General features: G+C 36.8%; 1 protein-coding gene across 2 annotated transcripts; it reads left to right on the top strand.

The window, feature by feature from the left end:
- The first annotated feature begins 443 nt into the window (after positions 1 to 443).
- Positions 444 to 19,356, top strand: LOC107737344 (mitogen-activated protein kinase kinase kinase 7-like). Of its 2 annotated transcripts, XM_016548821.1 has the most exons (17): positions 444 to 1,242; positions 1,624 to 1,734; positions 1,873 to 1,938; positions 2,092 to 2,137; positions 3,608 to 3,746; positions 5,654 to 5,778; positions 6,956 to 7,084; positions 7,176 to 7,306; positions 7,413 to 7,494; positions 8,228 to 8,334; positions 8,423 to 8,573; positions 9,204 to 9,284; positions 13,499 to 13,566; positions 14,719 to 14,782; positions 15,254 to 15,315; positions 15,747 to 15,862; positions 17,291 to 19,356. In XM_016548821.1, exons 1-17 carry the CDS (start codon positions 1,150 to 1,152, stop codon positions 17,469 to 17,471), a joined length of 1,752 nt encoding a protein of 583 aa, XP_016404307.1. In that variant the 5' UTR covers positions 444 to 1,149; the 3' UTR covers positions 17,472 to 19,356. The 2 variants fall into 2 exon arrangements, with proteins under 2 accessions (XP_016404307.1, XP_016404315.1); XM_016548829.1 differs by lacking the exon at positions 9,204 to 9,284.
- The last annotated feature ends 1,226 nt before the right edge of the window (positions 19,357 to 20,582 follow it).

The raw sequence follows: 20,582 nt of genomic DNA, 5'->3' as shown, positions 1-20,582 counted from the left end.
TATGTGTCTCGTGTGTCTGTGTGATTTTCAGGGGAATCTTCAGATTACTGGCAGAGTTTCAGCTGGAGAACAAGGACAATCCTGCATATACGGGTAAAACATCCACCACTGCCACTCAATGCATTTATAATGAAGCCTCTGCTTATTAAAACGGATGATTGTTGTTGTTTGTTCAGGATTGTCTTTCCAGGATTTCTACCAGCGCTGTCGCGAGTCGTTCCTGCTTCAAATATATATATATATATATATATATATATATATATATATATATATATTTATATTGTAGGCCTCCATACGTTACCTGGTGCAGTAAGGGTGCTACTCAGTTATTAAATCAATCCATTTTTTTCTTCTCAATAGAAATACACCTCCAGATAAATATTACAACAAAGCGAATCCCCTGTTATAACGACTGGAAATAATTCTGGCAGGCCTTGCTTGACTCCAGTCTTGGAGACATTTCAGTTGGCATGGACTAGAGGGGGCACAATACAAGAGAGCGCACACTTCCTGGAGCTCAAACAACCTCCGCAGAAAACAAGAAAAACAAACGAGCCCATGGAGGCGAGAGCTGTAAAGTTCTAGCCCCGCGTCCGATGGCTCGGATGGTTTGTCCTGGTTAACGGGACACGTAAAAGCAGGTTTTATCGAGCGGTATTTTCGGGTACATAGAAAGGCCGATGTGCGGAGCGGCAGCGGCGGTGTGGAGTGAGCGCTGCGCGGAGGGGAGATCCATCGACCGCACCAACGCGAGCCAACAAGCGGCCTAGCGCTAACACACAACAGCCGGCGCTTTTATGTCCATGGGATACCCTTAAGCGTACTTCACAGAGACTCTAGGGCGTATTCCCCTTCTGAATGACACCATTTTTCCGTCGTTTGGCATGTCTGACATACTTTAATCTGGTTTGGAGCCTCGTAGCCGCCTGGCTAACGGATTAGATTGACAGGTTAGCTCGTTAGCCGCTAAACAAGTTTTTAAAGTGACTTATCATACACGTATGTCTGTGTAATGCAGACCGTGTCGAGGGAAGAGGCTCTCCAGCTTCGTTTTTATTCTGAAACCGTTCGGTTGTGAAGTCTGAAGAGTTTTGGGACTATAAAGTCTGTTGTTTGTGTATTAATGACTAGCTGGCTAACGAGCTAGCGATGTCTATGTTCTCCGCCGAAATGCTGGAAACAACACCTAACGTTATGTACCCGTTTGAGGAGATAGACTATGCTGATATTGAGGTGGAGGAGGTGAGTGGCATGATAAGCAGGTGATGGAGTTAATAAACACACTGACAGGAGCGTGGAAATGTCCTGCAAACATTCTCGTGATAGCTAATACTATCAGTGGGATGTTTGACATTGTATCTCAGTATACATAACCTAATTTTTAACGTCATCGTTTGTTTTTCACAGTCTCTGTTAAGGCATACTGTTTTTGAAGTACTGATGTCTTTGCCGTTTGTTTTATGAAACACCTTTACACTGTTCTAGGTGGCATTCTATGTTATGTTCTCCTATGGCCTCTTGAATTTTTGTGCTAGGCTTGTTTTGAAATGTTCTGCACTGCTGTGAGGTTGTGAATGTGTGCATTCTTTTGGTGTGATGTTCTTTTACATGCATGTTGTGTAGGTGGTGGGCAGAGGGGCATTTGGTGTTGTGTGCAAGGCCAAGTGGAAAGGCAGAGACGTGGCCATCAAGACTATAGAGAGTGAATCAGAGAGAAATGCCTTCTTTGTTGAGGTACTATCATATTCTGTTTCACTTGTTCACGTTAGTAACTGTAGTCAGAAACAATACATTGTGCATAAACAGACATTTGGTCTATTTTATTTCAAAAAAAGCATTTGATTCTTGAGTCTTCTCCATTCTCTGCTCCAGCTTCGTCAGTTGTCCCGTGTAAATCATCCCAACATTGTGAAGCTGTATGGTTCCTGCAGTAACCCTGTAAGTCTCTACAACATGTTGAGATTTAGTAGATTTTCATGTTGATGTGATGTTTGATGTGAAACTTGATGTTGAAGTGTTTGCTATGGTCAAACCTTTTTTTTTTCCTTGTGAAAAGAAACTTGTTACAAGGTTAATGATCTTTTACTGCAGGTATGTCTGGTGATGGAATATGCAGAAGGGGGTTCATTGTATAATGGTGAGTAGATCTTTTGAAAATGTGCACAGAATTATTAATATCAAAATCAGCTAGAAGTGTAGTAAATATCTAAAATCCTTTGTGAGTCAACAGAAAAAAACATTCATCAGGAACGATTTTAATCATACATTTTGTCAATATGAATACTCTACCATTCAAAAGATTGGAGTTAATAAGATTTTAAAAATAATTTCATACTTTTATTCAGCAAGGATGGATTAAATTGATCAAAAGTGACAGTAAAGACATTATAAAAAAATAAATCATAAATAAATGCTGTTTTTTAATTTATATTCATCAAAGAATATGTAAAACATTGTATAACATTCTCTACATATGGGATACTCCACCCCAAAATGAAAATTTTGTCATTAATCACTTACCCCCATGTCGTTCCAAACCCCTAAAAGCTTCGTTCGTCTTCGGAACACAATTTAAGATATTTTGGATGAAAACCGGGAGGCTTGTGACTGTCCGATTGACTGCCAAGTGAATTACACTGTCAAGGTCCAGAAAAGTATGAAAGACATCGTCAGAATAGTACATCTGCCATCAGTGGTTCAATTTGAATTTTATGAAGCTACGAGAATACTTTTTGTACGCAAAGAAAACAAAAATAACGACTTTATTCAACAATTCGTCTCCTCTGTGACGGGTTACGGGTTTGGAACGACATGGGGGTAAGTGATTAATGACAACATTTTCATTTTGGGGTGGAGTATCCCTTTAAGCAACACAACTGTTTTCTACATTGATAGTAATAAGAAATGTTTATTCAGCACCTAATCAGCATATTAGAATGATTTCTGAAGGATCATGTGACACTGAAGACTAGAGTAATTGCAGCTGAAATTCAGCCTTGTCATGGCAGAAATAAAATGCACTTAAAAATATACTAGAATAGAAAAGGTACTTTAAATTGTGATAATGTTTCACAATATTACTGTTTTTATTGTATTTTTAATAAATGCAGTCTTAGTGAGCATAAAAGACTTCTTTCAAAAGAAAGAACGGACCCCAACCTTATAAATGGTAGAGTATGGTTTTCAATCAGGGGTTTGGGTCCCACTTGGGAGTCTTGGCAAACACTTTTTGGCTCATTAAACATCATGCATCCAGTTGTTGTCAGATCATATTTAGTTTGTTCTGTTGTAGAATTCATTTACATTGATGTATAAAATACTTCGGTGTTTATATACAAATTTGCATACACGCTCAAAGAATCACAACAGGTTCCCTTATGCAGTATTTTTTTGTGGTACAATTTGACATGTTCTTTGATTCCATGGCCCTTTACATAAACATTAAAAACCAGTTGGTTCGAAATTGCTCCTTAACCCCGGGCCTATAGTAATAGCAAGTGCTAAAGTTCTTCTGGGTGTCCAAGCACATGAGGCTGTTCCACAAGTGAGTGAGTGAATTCTTTAGCATGTATGTGTGCTTGTGTTTATGACTATTCTGTGTTGACAGTGCTGCACGGTGCAGAGCCTCTTCCTCACTACACTGCATCTCACGCCATGAGCTGGTGCCTGCAGTGTTCTCAGGGGGTCTCATATCTCCACGGCATGAAACCAAAGGCTCTCATTCACAGGGACCTCAAACCTCCCAAGTATGCACCTCCATCGTTTCTCTGTCATTACACTGTCTTGCATCATGTCACTGGAAACCACTGAGAATTCCTTTTTCTTCTCACCCATGTGATTTTTACAGTTAGTCCTTGTCATGTAAGTTCTCTCTGTCCATGAAGATTTGTGTTTGCTTTTATTCAAAGACAAGGCTCTTAAACGCACTTGATTGCTTTGAGTCTTGCCTGACTTCTTGTGATCAAATCACCTGAGATTAATACCACGCGCAAAACCACGTTCATATTCGCGTGATTTTTTTGCGCAGTTCGTCAGTGAACAACGGCTCTGTGTAGTTAATGCTGCTCAATGTGAAAGCACGCACGTGATGGAGATTTACCGCTGATTACAGAACCGGCTTTCTGACTAGATGCGCGTTAAATATCGCATGCGATTTATCGTGCAGCCCTAACTCTACATGTGTTGACTGTTTTTTGACTGTGATGGAAATGTTACTGGATCATTCAGGGCTGCCATTAATCATAAATGCTGTCCGGTCTGGGTGTCAGAGGGTGTATTGTATGTTCTGGAGTCTTACGCTGCATCACTTACATCATGGCAGCGTATGGTGTTGTCCAGGCCAGGGCTGGTTATTTATGAGGCTCTGTTTGTAAAAAGCCCTGGCAGCACACCATGGAAATGGTCAGCTGGCTTCTCTCCCAGACACTGAGAATGAAGTTCTCGGGAAGAACTGGGTTATTACTAAAATTTGATTTATTACAGATCACTAAAGCTGGCATCAAACCCCCATGAACCATTCAGAAGTGCTTAAACTGCATTTAATAGGACTAAAGTTTGTGACTTGTTAACCGCCATCTGTATACCTCCATTTCTACTCAAAATATTGCAGCAGTTAAAAATATGTGGTTAATGTCTGTTCTCTAGCTGGAATACATATTCTGTTACACCAAATACACAAAATAATTATCTTTAAAAAAGCATCATATGACCCCTTTAAGAATCAAGGCACAAACACTCCTTTCTACTTTCTCTTCTCTTTAACCCTTAAGACAACTTCAAACGTTTTGGGGTCAGAATAATTTATTAATTTATTTATTCATTCATTTTTTTTAAGAAATCAGTACTTTTATTCACCAAGGATGCATTCAGTTGATCAAAAGTGACAGTAAAGACAATTATAATATTACAATAGATTTATTCCAAATAAATGCTGTTCTTTTAAACTTTCTAGTCAACTGAAATAAGAAATGTTTCTTGAACACCAAATCAGCATAATTGAATGATTTCTGAAGGATCCTGTGATGCTAAAGATCGGAGTAATAACTGCTGAAAATCACAAGAATAAGGCAGAAATAAATTACAGAAATATAAATTTTCAATATATACAAATTCAAACATAAAACAATTATTTTAAATTGTATTAATAATTCACAGTATTTTTACTGTTTTTGATCAAGTAAATTCAGCCGTGGTGAGCATCTTTCAAGAGAGGTTTCTTTCATAAACAATAAAAACATCTTATCAACTCCAAACATTTGATCAATAGGATATTTATTGTGTTTAACTTATTAAGTAATGTTTTTTTTCCGAAGCCACTTAACGGCATCGCAATAAATTTATAATATATAAGCCAACAATATATACAATACCAGAAAATAAAGATGTTAGTAATCGGGTTGCACACTTTATTGCAACTGGTATTGCAGTGAATGGGAATGCTAAACTGGCTAAGCACACTGCTTAATAGACTAATAAGCAAAAAAAAAGAACAAAGTTGCAGAATTTGTCATAATTTGGTGACTTAATCTGAGACCACTTTTGCCATAGTAATCCCATGATGCCTAAAATGTTGTCTGTGAAGTGAGTTCGCTAAATGTTTTTCTTCTTCCTGGAGATGTCTCTGTTTATATCTTTTGTATATTTTTGCTCCTAGTCTGCTCCTGGTTGCTGGAGGTACAGTGCTGAAGATCTGTGACTTTGGGACAGCATGTGACATCCAGACACACATGACTAATAACAAGGGAAGCGCAGCCTGGATGGCCCCAGAGGTGTTTGAAGGCAAGTTTCAGGAACTGGCCAAGAACTTTTGTTCATTTTTGTACAGCCATTGGCTTGTAAATGGGCTGGGGGGGGTTTTCTTTTTCTTTTCTCAGATGATTTTGATGCCAAAACTTACTTGTTCTTCTTTTCACCTTTTTTCTGTTTCTCATTAATTGACTTCTCATAGGCCATTTCGGTCTTCACTATCACTCATACAAATATTTCCCCAAAACCAGGGTTGGTGGACGTTCCTGGTCTAGATGATGGATGAAATCATTATAATTTAATGCATGCATTCGCAATCAACCGGTAATGGGTTTCAATTTTACCAAACACGTTCAGGGGGGGGTCGGAGGAAACATCAATTAGGAGCAGGTTGTTATCTTGTTTGTTTGGGGAGGAGCAGAAATCCCATGTTATTACTCCACTAGCAATGCCAGCAGAGGAGACGCAGCACTGCTCATTTGCCACACTGACAACAGTATTATCAGAAGACCAGAGTAGGGCAGTGTAAAGACATACTAGCGCGAGGCGCTGTAATTTAAGAATAATAAGAGCAGCAATTAAGGCTCTCCAGGGCAGCATGAGAGGAAATTAGCTCATCTGTTCAAAAAGAGCCGACAAGATAAAGGCTCCCCCACCCTGGATGGCAGAAAATGAGCTTATGGGAAATAGCTTTGATTCTTTGTTGTATGTTACCATTTGCATCAATGTTATATTGGGCAGCTTAATGTAAATGTCAACCATACCAAGAATAATTCTTTATTTACTAAAGGAGCCAGACCCCTTGAAAATAGTTTATTTAGGTCTATATTTTATTGTATATAACATCTATAATTATGTAAAAATTAATTGTGATAAATAAATGTAAGGAAATTTGTTTATCAAATGGCATTTATTAGAAATCAAAAAATGTTGTTACATTATAAATATCTTTACTGTCACTTTTGATCCATGTAATGCATCCTTATTTAAACATTATAAAAATGTTAATGCAATAATAATAATAATACAATAATTCTCTTTCACAGAAACATTTAAAAACCTTTTTGTAGTTTGGTAATTACAGGAATACCCAATAGCTGTGAAGCATGTCAATATCTTTTTCAGAATAAAGGCTTAACTAGAATGTGGACCTTAATCAGGAAATGATGAGCATGTAAAGGTAATTGCTGTCTGTATGTGTATGCTGCAGGCAGTAACTACAGTGAGAAGTGTGACGTGTTCAGTTGGGGTATTATTCTCTGGGAGGTGATCACACGCCGGAAGCCCTTTGATGAAATCGGTGGCCCTGCTTTCCGCATCATGTGGGCTGTGCACCGTGGTAAGTTTTACGTTTGCTTGTTTGTGCCCCATCTAAGACTCTTTGTCTTTTTGTTCAAAATTAGAAGCTTCAATCATCTTTCCTTCTGTAGGCACGCGTCCACCTCTCATTAAGAACCTACCGAAGCCCATAGAGAGTCTGATGACTCGTTGCTGGTCCAAAGACCCATCGCAGCGGCCTTCCATGGAGGAGATAGTGAAGATTATGAGCCACCTTATGAGGGTAACACCACACTGGCAGCATGCCTGGCAAATCATCCCAATGTTCCTCGCTGTCTATTCTGCATCTTATTCTGCCTCTTCAGTCTGATCCCTCTCTCCCCCTCTAGTATTTCCCAGGATCAGAAGAGCCTCTTCAGTACCCTTATCAGTATTCAGATGAAGGCCAGAGTAACTCTGCTGCCAGCACAGGTACAGAATAACAAAATAGGCTTGAATAATAAATACTTGTTCATGGCTATTTCATTTGATTTTATTTTGTTCAAATCATTTTCTGATGGTGCAGGTGAGAAAACAAATGGTTTAGATGCAAGTTTAGATGCTTTGACTAAATTCTTCCATACTGTTAGACTACCGTTCAAAAGTCTGGGGTCAGTAAGATTTTATTTTTATTGACATTTATTCAACAAGGATTATAACAAATAGATCAAAAGTGACAGTAAAAGCTTTTACATTACTACAAAAGATTTGTATTTCAAATAAATGCTGTTCTTTTTAATTTTGTATTCAAAGAATTCTGAAAAGCGTATCAGAGTTTCTACAAAAATATTAAGCCTCACAACTGTTTTCAAATGTGATAAGAAATGTTTCTAGAGCACCAAATTAGCATATTAAAATGATTTCTGAAGGTCAGTGTGACACTAAAGACTAGAATAATGGCTGCTGAAATAAATTCTTAAATATATTAAAATAGAAATGTTATTTTAAATTGTAATAATATTTCACAATATTTTGTACTTTTTTTTTTTTATCAAATAAAGCATAAGAGACTACTTTCAACTAAATGAAAAAAACATCTTACCGCCATGAAACAATTTAACTACAGTGTATATAGGAATGTTGTTTAATTTTTGGATCTTTTTAGAAGGGTACTGAAGTCAAACTTAAATTTTGTAAATTTAAATAACACATCTCTCTTATCCAGGCTCATATATAGACTACACATGTACCAGCAACAAGAACGATATCAACATGGAGCACACCAACTCCCCTGGCAGCAATGACACCATCAAGTTCCCATATAAACCAAAGGTAACACATCTGTAGTCTACATAACCACACAAAGACAGTGTCCTCTAAGAAAGCTCAGAAGTGGAATTGATATTTGTGTATGTTTCAGGGCGACCCGTTAAGGCCTGGTCACCCTCTCTCCAGAGGGGGCAGTGTAGAGAGTCTTTCTGGCAGGCCACAATTTCTGGCTTCCTCCGACAGCAAACGAATGAGCACCGATCTCTCCGAACTGGAGCACAGATTGCCCTTTGCTCCCGCAGGTAACTTGCCTCCTCAGTACTGAATTTTCATACCTTCCCAGAAATTCATTAAGAGACAGTGACCATTTATATTTCATACATAGAACTCAGTTTTATTTAACATTGATTCATTAATGTGGAGTTTTTTTTCTCTCTTTTGCAGTAGACACAAATATTGATATATTTGTAAACTCCACACCTTTCTATTCCTGTTACCAAATTTGTCCTCAGGTTGACATGTTAACAAAGAACACACACCACTAACAATGTCCCTTTTATAGACATTGACCTCACTTTTCTGTATTTGCACTGGCTGAATAGTGCATACACTAGTACCCAGTGTTCTGCTGACCTCAGCCAGTGCGCCCAAACACATCAGATACGAAGAGCTGCATGGCATCTCCATTCATCCTTTGATCTGTCCTTCTGCAGTCACTCATTCCAGCAGGCTTCCTGCCTCTGCACGGATGTATGTGCTCTGTGTATGTGTGTTGCATGTATGTTCTAATGTAGCTGAAGAATGGAGCGACATCCCTTACCCAGTCTGCTTTGCTGTCTGCACTACTGTCTCTCTCTCTGTCTCAGTACATACATTGTCTGCATGCCTGTGTTCGTCGCTACATGCGTGTGTCTGTATGTGTGTTTTTGCAGCACGTCCACAATTTAAGCGAGGTCACCGTAAAACGGCATCACATGGCACCATTCTGGACATTCCCAAGATCATCGTCACAGGTACCGGGAGTTCAGGCGCTCCCAGCAAACAGCTTCTAATCAGAGAAGGCCGTCACTGTGACGCACAAGCACGCATTGGTTGTTACTTCAGAATGTCTCATATCCCCCGTCACCCTGACTTAGTGGAAAAGAGTAGAAAAAGACGTTAAAGAACATTAACGTATGATCCTTATCCAAACATTTGCATACACATGCATTTATGCTGTGGACAGGCAAATTGCAGTGATGCCCAATTACTATGGTAGAAACTCTTGATCTTATGGTTAGTTTTGAACCGGATTGAAGCCATATACTCCAGTTGATCCACTGGACAAATTTGCTCTCCAGTTGATTGTGCAGTTCCATTTGGTACTTTATTATAGGGATGTAACTGTATGAAAATTTCATATCACGGTTATAGTGACTAAAGTTATCACGATTATCAATATTATCACGGTTTTGTTAAAATTAGATGAACATGTTCAAAAAGAACTGATACACTGAAAACATAATACAATAAGTTTTATATTTGAAAATCAACAAACAACAAATACAATTAGCAGCTATATGCACTTTTTTAGCATAAACATTAAATTAACATTAACATGAAGCTCTAATAATAATAATAAAACAACCACATTGCATGCTGCTTCTGCGTCAGACTGATGCTGGCTGGACAGGATTTACCGCGAGTTTTCAAAATCGCAATAATCAAATACGGTTTTGATGATAATTCAATTTTAAACGATAATACTAACCGTCAGGGCATTTTATCGTGATTTATCGTGAAACCGGTAATCGTTCCATCCCTACTTTATTATTTAAAATAATTTAATAATTACAAAATGTCAAATGGTGATGGAAAATGCATCAATTAAATGACACAGATACTGCAAAAAGGGCAAATAAGATTGTTAACCCAGAGTTTAGGAGTGTGCAGTAGGGCTGTGCGATATATATCTATATAAACGATACGTGATTTGACATTATCAAGTATATCGCAAAAACGCACCAAGAGAGTGCACGCATACACTGAGATGTAGGTTAGACTACTGCGCGAGCATGTTTAGAGTTCACGCTTTCACTGCATAATTTAGTCTATTAAAATACCTTTAGAATTTCCCCAAAATTCAAGATAAGGGGGCAAAAATGTCCCTGTATGTGTCTTTTATATTTATGTCATCTGATATAGTTAATATTACTTTATCATGAAGAGTACAGTTTTTTTTCTCTAAATATGAGCATGATTGCAAATGTGATATTGATTTTATAAAATAAAACAAAGTTCATATTAATTGACTTTCATTTTAGAGCACAAGTTACTGTTTTGGATCTGTTTCATCAATGAAAATAGTTCCAAACAAGCCACATCAGAACTGTTTTGCGTCTCTGAGCAACACACTACAGTGTTTAGTTACTGAATCAATCAGCTGTTTAAAGGAATCTGTTGAATGAATAACTCAATGACTCACTCATGCAGTGATTTACCGCCACCTACTGGCAATTTTAGGTTTATATTTAAAGTATATTTTCCCTTTTTTCCCCAGAATATTTCAAATATCAGTATTCAGCTTAAAAAAATATATATAAAATCATCAAAACATTATTTATGCATTTGTAACTGCAGGTTAAATGCATGCATGTCCTGCATTAAACAATCTGGTGCTCTTCCGATGCAGCTTCTGTGCCACCTCTGCATTGCAAACACAAATTTTGTTGATACTGATTTCATTTTATTGGTAACAGCCCTGTAGTGTCTTACTATTTTAATTTATTGATTAAATTTGACACAAAGGATGATGTATACATTTAATTAGGCTTGAAAAAAAATGGCCTTATAAAGGTAAAAATCCACATAAAAGGTAAAAATCAATTTAAACTTTAAAGTTAATTTCTGTTACTCCTGCAAACTAAACACTGCACAGAATATGAAGAATATCAAAAGCTTTGGGAGTCAGATGTCCACAGCAGTCCTTAACCTGCCAAGGTACCAGCACAATAACACTCTCAGCAAAACATTGTCTAATTATCATTATCGACAAAATTCCAGAAAATGTCGAGATATCATTTGTCATTATCGCACACCCCTAGTGTGCCGTGTCAAACATCAATTTATGAATTGGTAAAAAAATAAATATTTTTTGTCAGATTTGACGGTGAATAGTGTTCCTGGAGTAACAGCCATTTTAATCAATTCTTTCTCTCTCTCTCTCTTTGCTCTTTTTGATTGTAGTGAACTGCAGGCAATGATTTTCGCACCCCATCCTCATGACAGCTTCTGCCTCTTACCACTAGAGGCACCTTTTTAATGCTATTTTAAAAAGATCAAGAAAATCCCATAAGTAGTGATTTAAAGTGATTCACTTGATCAGCATGTGTGGTGACAGTGGAGATGGGGATGTGGATTGATATGCCTGCCTCAGTCTTCCTGTTTGGCTTTGTAGCAGGTGAAAGAGGATCAGCCAGCGTGTGTGTTTGTGTGTGTGTGTCTTTCTCTCTCTCTCTCTCAGTGGTCGTACACTAGCTCGCCCTTGTCTTGCCTGTAGAAAGGATATCGCAAAATGGTCTGCTTTTTGTTCGTGCTTCCTCCATACACACACGTTCATTAATTCAGTGGATGTGGTTGTGATAAATCTCCTTCGTATTGAGGGTCATTGCTATTATTATCTTCATCATCCCTAATAAAGCTGAAGGAAATGGGACATTGAAGGATTGCGGAGTGGGGAAAAAAATTGATCAAAGCCGGAGTTGCATGATGAAGAGGTTATTAATTTGGTGTAACAATGAAAAAATCTGATTTGCATCAGAATTGTTTCCCTCCTGCATGCACACTCTTAACCTGTCAATCATTTTTGTTATTCTCAAAATCATTTTGACATGGAATTGACCTCATCCGTCATTATTAATAATAAAGGAGTTAAGGGCATATTCATTATAGAGTATTAATTTTTTTTTTCTACGATTTTTGTTGTAACATTTTATTTTTAATTTTTTAATTGTGTTCTTGAATGGGCTGATATCATTGCTTAAGAGAGATTCCATCTATATTAAAGCAATATTACTGGTTAAATGCAAATTAGAGTCTATCAGCAGTATCTGTGGCATACAGCTGATGACTACATCATTTTGACTCGTCTTTCAGGTTTTGAAATGTATTTAAAGTGATAAACTTTTTTTTTTCTTACTTAAAGCACTTTTTGAATTTAGGAGTAAAGAAATTATCTGTAAAATTGTTTACATCGTAGTTTTGAGGTAGAGCTACTTTTCTAGGTGGTTACCAACATAGTTGCTTTAGGTGGAGTTTTGCTTTACAAAGAGTTACATCACATTCCTTCATTGTATCCTTGGAAGAATATAAAGTGAAAGTAACAGGGTTTACTTTTTTAAGGTAGGCATGACTAGTTTAAAGGATGGATGCAACTTTGCATAGACCAGGTTAGTAAACGATTGTTACACTTGTCTTACGCTAACTTGTAAGACAGTAGGTAAACTTTCTAAACAGTGAACGTTTTCTATTTTCTATTTTATTTACTTCATCGTTTCCTTACACTACAGAAAGAATTTATTTTTTTAATCAACCTGCCACAGATGATGTATGTAGAGCTTTAACCTGGAATATTCCTTCTAATCATTTGCATCATGTATTTTCTGTACATATAGTGAATCATATTTAGTAAGTCACAGTCTATCGTTAATGGTTGCATTTCATTTCTGCTGGTACTGTTCTAGATGCTTTACCTGAATAATAGTTTGCCTACAATGAGATTTGTGTGTGAGAGTATGTTTATTGGCTTTAGTAAACTTGTGTTATCTTCTAATAGTCATGATTGAGAGTACAGCTCCTGTCATCATTGCTGCTTCATGTTCTATAAATACAAATTCATTAAATTCCCCCCCCCCAAAAAAAAACAGTCATCACTCTATGATAGGAGCTGTCCAATCAGTGCAGGCCAAGCTGCCCGTGTGATTTTGTTGATGTGGTCTGCTGATTTTGGTGTAAGGTGTGTGTGTTTTTGTTTTTTTTTGCTGGGACGGCCTTGTGAGGGGTTTGGTCATGTGAAGGCCACATTAGAGGAGATGCTGTCATGGTAGTGAGTTGGGAATTTAATCAGTGCAGCTGTCGGAGTATCACATCCCTCTTGCTCCAGCCCTGGGACGAGAGCTCATGCACTACCAATAAGACTTATCAGATTCCTCTTTTCTTTCCTTTCTCTCTCTTTCGTCTCTTTTTGCAGCAACTTGTGAGCCTCATAGACGCAGTTCAGTGCAGGATCTTCCTGCCATTGGTACGGAGTCCAGTCAGGTAGGATACTTCGATTTTCTTTCAGTGGTGCAATGTGTAAGGAACTGGGAAGAGTTTAGATGCGACAAACAATCTTCACTATAGCGTTTTTACAGTCATGTAACTAAACGCTGTTCCATATCTTCTGCAAAATATTCTCTCTCACATCTGAGTATGCACTGGGAGGACACAATGGTTTATCGAATAAAAAATAAATTGTGGGTCTAGATTTTCCCCGGGGGGCTTTTGAACAGTCGAATCCTAACATCATCTAGCTCTGCTCCCTCACACTTGTCCTCAGCGCTCTTGGGAGTTCATCCAAAGTTTAGGCAGTTGACGGTTGAGTTTCATTCTCCTCGTTTGTTCGTTTTTCTTCCTTTACTTATTTTTTTTTTTCTCCAAGTACTGCATTTTCATATGCTTTTTTTTTTAGATGGGTGAATTCCATTTAGATGTAAATATCACTATGTACTAGTAATAATACACTGTAGATAATACTTTTTAATGCTTTTAAAAATGTTTTAAGCTCAGCAAGGCTGTATTTATTTGATAAAAAAATACAGTAATATTGTGAAATATTTTACAATTTAAAAATAACAGTTTAATATATTTTAAAATGTCATTTATTCCTGTGATGGCAAAGCTGAATTTTCAGCAGCCATTACTCTAGTAATATTATTGTCAATGTTGAAAACAGTTGTGCCGCTTAATATTTTTTGTGGAAACTATGATGCTTTTTTCCAGGATGAATAGAAAGTTCAAAGGAACAACGTTATTATTTGAAATAGAAATCATTTGTATCATTATAAAAGTCTTTGTCACTTTTGATCATTTTAATGCATTTTTGAATTTCAACTTGCATACTAATAAATATTAATAAAGATATAATTTCCTCTGAATGTGTGAGAGCAGTTAAAATCCCAGGTAGGACCTTCAGTAATAGACTTTAGGTTTCAAAATTAATTGTAACAATGTTGCACACATGATTGTAAATAGCTGTATTGCTTCCATAAGGGGACCATCATATGCACACTTTTTTAAAAGGGCCTTTTATAAAAGGATCCGTAGCATCTTCTCCCTGCGGTGCTTTTCAAGAGACTTTGGAATCCCCAATATTTTATTGTCAATATCAAAAATTATTTTATAACTGATATATTGTTTGACCAATTACAGGATAGTAGGAACAACAGCAGAGCATCCAGTCCCAGTGTGAGGATGATTACGCCAGACAAGACAGGTAGAGTCAAGCATTTTCCTTTAAAAATTCCTTTTAAATTACATCATTGCAGAATGTGACATTTTATAAAGAGATTTCTGAACACGCTGCTTAAGGTTCCCTCAGTGTGACCTCAAAGTTCACGTCCTCCGTGTGTTTGCGTGTGTAAATCAGTATCAGTGACCGTAAACAGCTCAGGCAGAGCGGCAGACGTTACGTAAGCGTCATCAATGATTTAAGATGCTTTTCTGTCTGACAGTCGCAGTCCTGGACTGAGATGAGACTGGGCTATTTATTGCTGAACTCTCACTCTCTGTTTCTGCGGATTACCAGATTTTACTGTTAGCATTAAATAACAAACTAAAAAACGCTTACTGCGTTGCGTAGATCTACTTCAGATCCAAATATTATAAAGAACCAGTGATACAGATGGAATAAATCAGATCTTCTGTCCTCAATTTATGGTTTTCTGATGTTTCCTCATTCTTGTAGACACCAATGGCTCAGATAACTCCATCCCCATGGCCTATTTGACCCTGGACCATCAGTTACAGGTACACACTTCTAGGTTGAGGTATTAGAGAGAAAATTATAGATGTGAACGATATGATACAATACAGAATTTGGTATGATTTTGGCCACCAAAAATAGACTAAAATGTGAAACTTTGAAATGCTACACATTTTTAAAAAATAATTTAAAACAAAAAATGCTGTAGTTTTAAATTTTTCTAAGTTTTCAGCTCAGTCTGTCCAGAATTTTCATTTTATTTTCAGAGAAGAATTTTCATTTTGGTGCATCACTAATTGTGAAGTATGACTGCACATGCATGGAAACTGTTTAGTCTATATCTGTGGTGTGGATGGTTTTGTTTCCAGGGTGCTGTGGTAACCCTCCTCTCAGAAGTTTCCCAAGATGTTAAAACAGCCCTCTAATTGAATCAAGTCTGGGTACGTTTGATGAATGAATCTGGGTTTGTTTGCAGCCTCTAGCCCCGTGTCCAAACTCCAAAGAATCAATGGCAGTGTTTGAGCAGCACTGTAAGATGGCACAGGAGTACCTGAAGGTGCAGACAGAGATCGCTCTTCTCATACAGAGGAAGTAAGTGAGGAATCTGAATCAAATCATATAATTAGTATGTACAATATACATCTGGGTTCCCCAGGGTTATTATTTTTAAAGCTGCAGTCTGTAACTTTTGGCGCTCTAGCGGTTAATAAACAGAACTGCGTGCGTCTTGCGGAAGAACATTGTAACCGGAGCTACTTCTCTCTGTTTATGTCTATGACGAATCACACAGGTACTGGGCTTCACGCAGGTACTGGGCTACTCCGCAGCGGTACCTACCCCAACCAATCTAAAATAGTCTGAATATAAACACTTATCATAGGTGTACCGTAGTGATTCAGAACAAGCCAAAAACACGGTTTGGAAAATGGATTCATGGTGTACTCGCTTATTATAAAAATGTTGTAAATTTTGAACACAAAAAAAGTTACGGACTGCAGCTTTAACTAAAGCTATTAAAATTTTATTTTATTAATTCAAATTAAATTTATGAAAACCTTAAAATTTAAAAATGTTGCCTTGGCAACTAACTGAAAGAAGTTTGAGATGAAGCACTGAAATTATTAATGGGAAATACAAATTAAATAAAAACCTAAATAGTAGCATAAAAACTAATACAAATGAGTTGACAAAAGTAAAAATGAATTAAAAGTAAAATATAAACTTTAATAGTATATAAATAATAGTAAAATACTACTGGAGTTTCCACAAAACCAATAAATGTATACTGTGAAACTAATTCTAATATTACAGCAAGAATATATGTAAAAGTCTAACTCTATTATTTAAAAAAGTTATATAATATATATATAGAACCTATTAAATATTTAAATTATTTATATTTTTTTTGTAGAAAATATTTTAAAATGTTTATCAAATTGGTTATGCAATTTTTTGTTTTAAATATGGTGAAATTAATAACTTTATGTTCTCAATTGTATGATGCTGTTTTGCTCCTCCTGAAAATAAATCGTTCCAAACCTTTCTTTCTTCTGCAGAACACAAAAGAATATATTTTGAAGAATGTTGGTAACCAAAAAGTTTTTGTTCCCATTGATTTCCATATTCATATTGTTTGACCATACTGTGGAGTTCAGTGGGAACTGAAAAGGTTTAATTAAAGGGTTGATACAAATAGCCTAAAACAATTGAATAAAGAAACTCATCTTTGGCCTTGAAGCATTGCAAGTATCTAACAGGCGTATGTATCAATTGTTGAAGTAGACATTCAAAATTACATGCAAAGCTATCATGTAAAATTAAGCTGTTGTATTATATTACACAGAGTACAACAAAACAACAATCTAGAGTTGTGTTCATTGAAATGCAATCTAATATGTCCATAACAGTTGTTCAAACTCCTATTAGTTACTGATAAACGATGTGTGTACTACAGATACTAAAACAACAATACCAGTATAAATTATATACCAGAGTCTTCTCTAATGTACATCTCTACAGGAAAGAGCTGATAGATGAGCTGGACCAGGACGAGAAAGATCAGCAGAACGCGTGTCGCCTCGCTCAGGAGCACAAGAAGCTCCTAGAGGAGAACAAGAGTCTGTCTACCTACTACCAGCAGTGCAAGAAGCAACTGGAGCTGATCCGAGCACAGCAGCAAAAGAGACAGGGCACCTCATGAACCCCTTTCATTATGAAATGGAGCTAGACTGACTCTATAATCACAGTCCCCATTATCTTGTTCTCCCCGATCCAAACATTGGGGTGGTTTATCTATAGTTTGGCCCAGAAACCCCTTAATTCTGCCTGTTAAAGCACCCATGAAACCTGTGAAGATGGTAACCGAATGAAATGTGCTTCACAGTTCAAGTGACCGTGGGTCATTTCCGCCAGTGCAAACCGTTCCAAGACCCTGCACTCAACTGCACAAGCATGCTGCGTTCCAGGTGCCCGTGAATCCCGCAGGATATGCAATAGCAGGGCCACAATTAAAGCCAGGTGGGTGTAAAACACAGACTGTTGGCCACTGATAAACACACGCAGTTCTTCAGAGATCTACAAGTCTAAACAAGCCAGCAAATGCATTTTATTTTCAAAAGAGGAAACCTGCATTTTACGCCAGGGCTTTTAAGCATAGAGATGTTTAAAAGAAGGATGTAAAATAAGGTCTTTTGGAATGTCACTTGTTTTTCCCCCTTCCTCAGACATCCCAGAATTCTCTGTAAGGTTTGCCTGATTCCCCTCGATTAGGTGTTGGTCCTTGAGAATGTGAAAGCAAAGTTACATACAAAAGCTAATTTTATCATTTTCAATTTAAATTTTTATTTTGTTGCATTCACTTTGCGTGTACTTTTCATTTTAACCCCTTTTTATGCAAAAAAAAAAGTGCTATAGACGTTTCCTTTTTTTGATTTGTCTGCCCTAAAAAGTGTTAGAATGTATTGTTTGAAATCGGGGGATGTATCTTACATATGCCTTGCATGTCGACCTTGTGTTTATGGAAAAACAAAGGACGATCTGTGTGTATGTGCGGCCTCACAAGGAAATGCCGTTTGTAATCCGCTTCCCTTAACATCCCATTTGAAAACCATCACTCTAAAAGAACAAAACAAATGGACTTGAGTGTATGTGATTGTGAGTACAAACATTTTAATCATGACTTCAGTATTCTTGGGTTTCTTTGCTTTATCTAACTATGTATGGTAATTTATCCATGGTTTTCAGAGATCCGCTTCATAGTTTTTGTTGCAAGTGTGGGAAAGATGCTCTTTCTCCGAGCTTGATTTATGTATTTTTAGTTCACATGATGCCTTGGAGTTGAACCGCTTGCATTTTATTTGACTTGTTTTGTTGCTTTTACCGCAACGAGACCGCTCACATTATGCGCTTAATGCAATTACGAGTTTAGAAACGTGAGTGAGAGTTTTAAAAGGCCTGCGAATGCAACATGAATGAAATCAAGAGCGGTCAGATTGTTGTCTGGTCTGAATTATCTTGTCAATATGCTGCAGAAATCATGAAATTACGATAAGGGCAGTCGAGCCACTCTGGTTCATTTTAGTTCAGTTCCTTGTTCTTACCACTAGTTTTACATCCCTGTACTTCATTTAAGAGAAATCAGAGCCGTATTGTTATATTAGGTTATGAATTCCTTTTAGATGTCACACTTTTACTTTGTTGCCCCCAATACAAACTCAACCCACGTTTTTGCACAATGCCACCATGACTGGTTCTCACAGAATGCTCACTATAACCGTGAAAATCTTGAGCAGGGTAAAGACACATTTGGATGTTAAAGATCTTCAAGTGAGTTCTCTGCAAATCTTTTTGTTTAACAGTGGAGTGGTGTATTTTATTTTAGTTTTTTCTTAGAGTTCAATGTTCATAATTAGTTTCTGTACTATGTGCTGTAAATAAGATGTCTGATTTCTTAAGCTGTTGGGAACGGGAATACACAGGTGAAGGTCGCATCTTGAAATAAATCGAACAGGTAAACATGCCTCGGGACTGACTGTGTGCTGTTTCTGTCACGTCAACATTTTTATAAACAGGATGTTGTTCACAAACTCTCTCTCTCTCTTTATTTTTATGCATACATTAATTTGTATTTATAATAAAATTGTACATGTAAATACAAATACATATATAATGTAACCAAAAATCATTCACAGTTAGCAGATGTATACAATGTATAAAATGTATTTTTATCTTATTTGATAATATAAAGAAATAAGTTTGGTGTTCTGCAGTGACTGAATATGCTGTTTGATGTTTAAATTGTGTAATTATGTATGGATCTTGCTCTAGAAGTATTTAGTATTATAAGCCAACATATATTGAAGCAAGGTGAAGATGTAGGATTATAGTGTTGATATAAATGAATACTGTGTACATTATATGTACATAATCACACTATACCAGCAACTGGGTTTTAGAATACAGCTTTCATTAGAGTAGTCATTTTAAGAATGGCAGGATAAAGCCTGTAATTATACAAAGTCTAAATGAAAGATAAATTTATCATTTAAAAATATTTTCTCTATTATAGATCAGTGGTTAAATCATTTTAGAGTCATGTTAGGGTTGATAGCTACGTTGTCATGGCGATGAAGTTAATTGTTTGTTGTTTCACACAGAGAATGTTAGTAAATGACTTTTTTTTACATTAAAAACGTGTGGGGGGGAAATGAATATTCTTTATGTCTTGGGCTTAACCTTCGAAATTGTATTTTATGAACATTTTATCACTGTATTGTATTTCCTCAGTGCCTTACGGTAACTGGGAATTTGACGTTATTTATAGAAAATGAAGCACCAGTGGAAGTTATTTATTGTCTATTTCTTGTAATCAAAACTTGGCCATCGATTGGGTTTCCCTTGGACTATTCCTTTAATGTTTTGAAGATGAAATGCTTATTTCAACCAGGAGAGGGCGATATAGCTTAAGCCATTCATTGCTCTTCATCCGTAAACCCTTCCTGTCTCAAACAAAGGAATCTGGTGTGATGCTGAGACGGTGCTGATTAAACACACGCACACAAATGACACTGACAAACGCAACTACGTGCATCAAGTATTTCTTCAAAAATTACTGAACCATAATTTCTTAAGTTAAAGAAGTAAATTAAAGGAATATCATTAGCAAAAGAAGTAATAGCAAATATCTTCAGATAAAGGAACTTGAGGGAGGTGGTGTGTATTACAGCCTAGAATAACAAGTATTGTGCAAATTAGGTTTAAATGTTACCTGCTCTGATCAGTTGTTGACACGCCATGTGCTTGAGGTTGGAGC

The sequence above is a fragment of the Sinocyclocheilus rhinocerous genome, unplaced genomic scaffold, assembly GCF_001515625.1.
Source record: "Sinocyclocheilus rhinocerous isolate Xijiao unplaced genomic scaffold, SAMN03320098_v1.1 scaffold1603, whole genome shotgun sequence".
Taxonomy (NCBI): domain Eukaryota; kingdom Metazoa; phylum Chordata; class Actinopteri; order Cypriniformes; family Cyprinidae; genus Sinocyclocheilus; species Sinocyclocheilus rhinocerous.
This window is presented reverse-complemented; position numbering and strand designations above follow the sequence as displayed.

What these genes read in the sequence shown, in the direction of transcription:
- LOC107737344 (XM_016548821.1), top strand. Translation starts at nt 1,150, where the DNA reads ATGTCTATGTTCTCCGCCGAAATGCTGGAAACAACACCTAACGTTATG. An exon ending in TTATGAGCCACCTTATGAGG is followed by an intron (nt 7,307 to 7,412) that starts GTAACACCACAC and finishes CTCCCCCTCTAG; the next exon opens with TATTTCCCAGGATCAGAAGA. An exon ending in CCCTGGACCATCAGTTACAG is followed by an intron (nt 15,316 to 15,746) that starts GTACACACTTCT and finishes GTTTGTTTGCAG; the next exon opens with CCTCTAGCCCCGTGTCCAAA.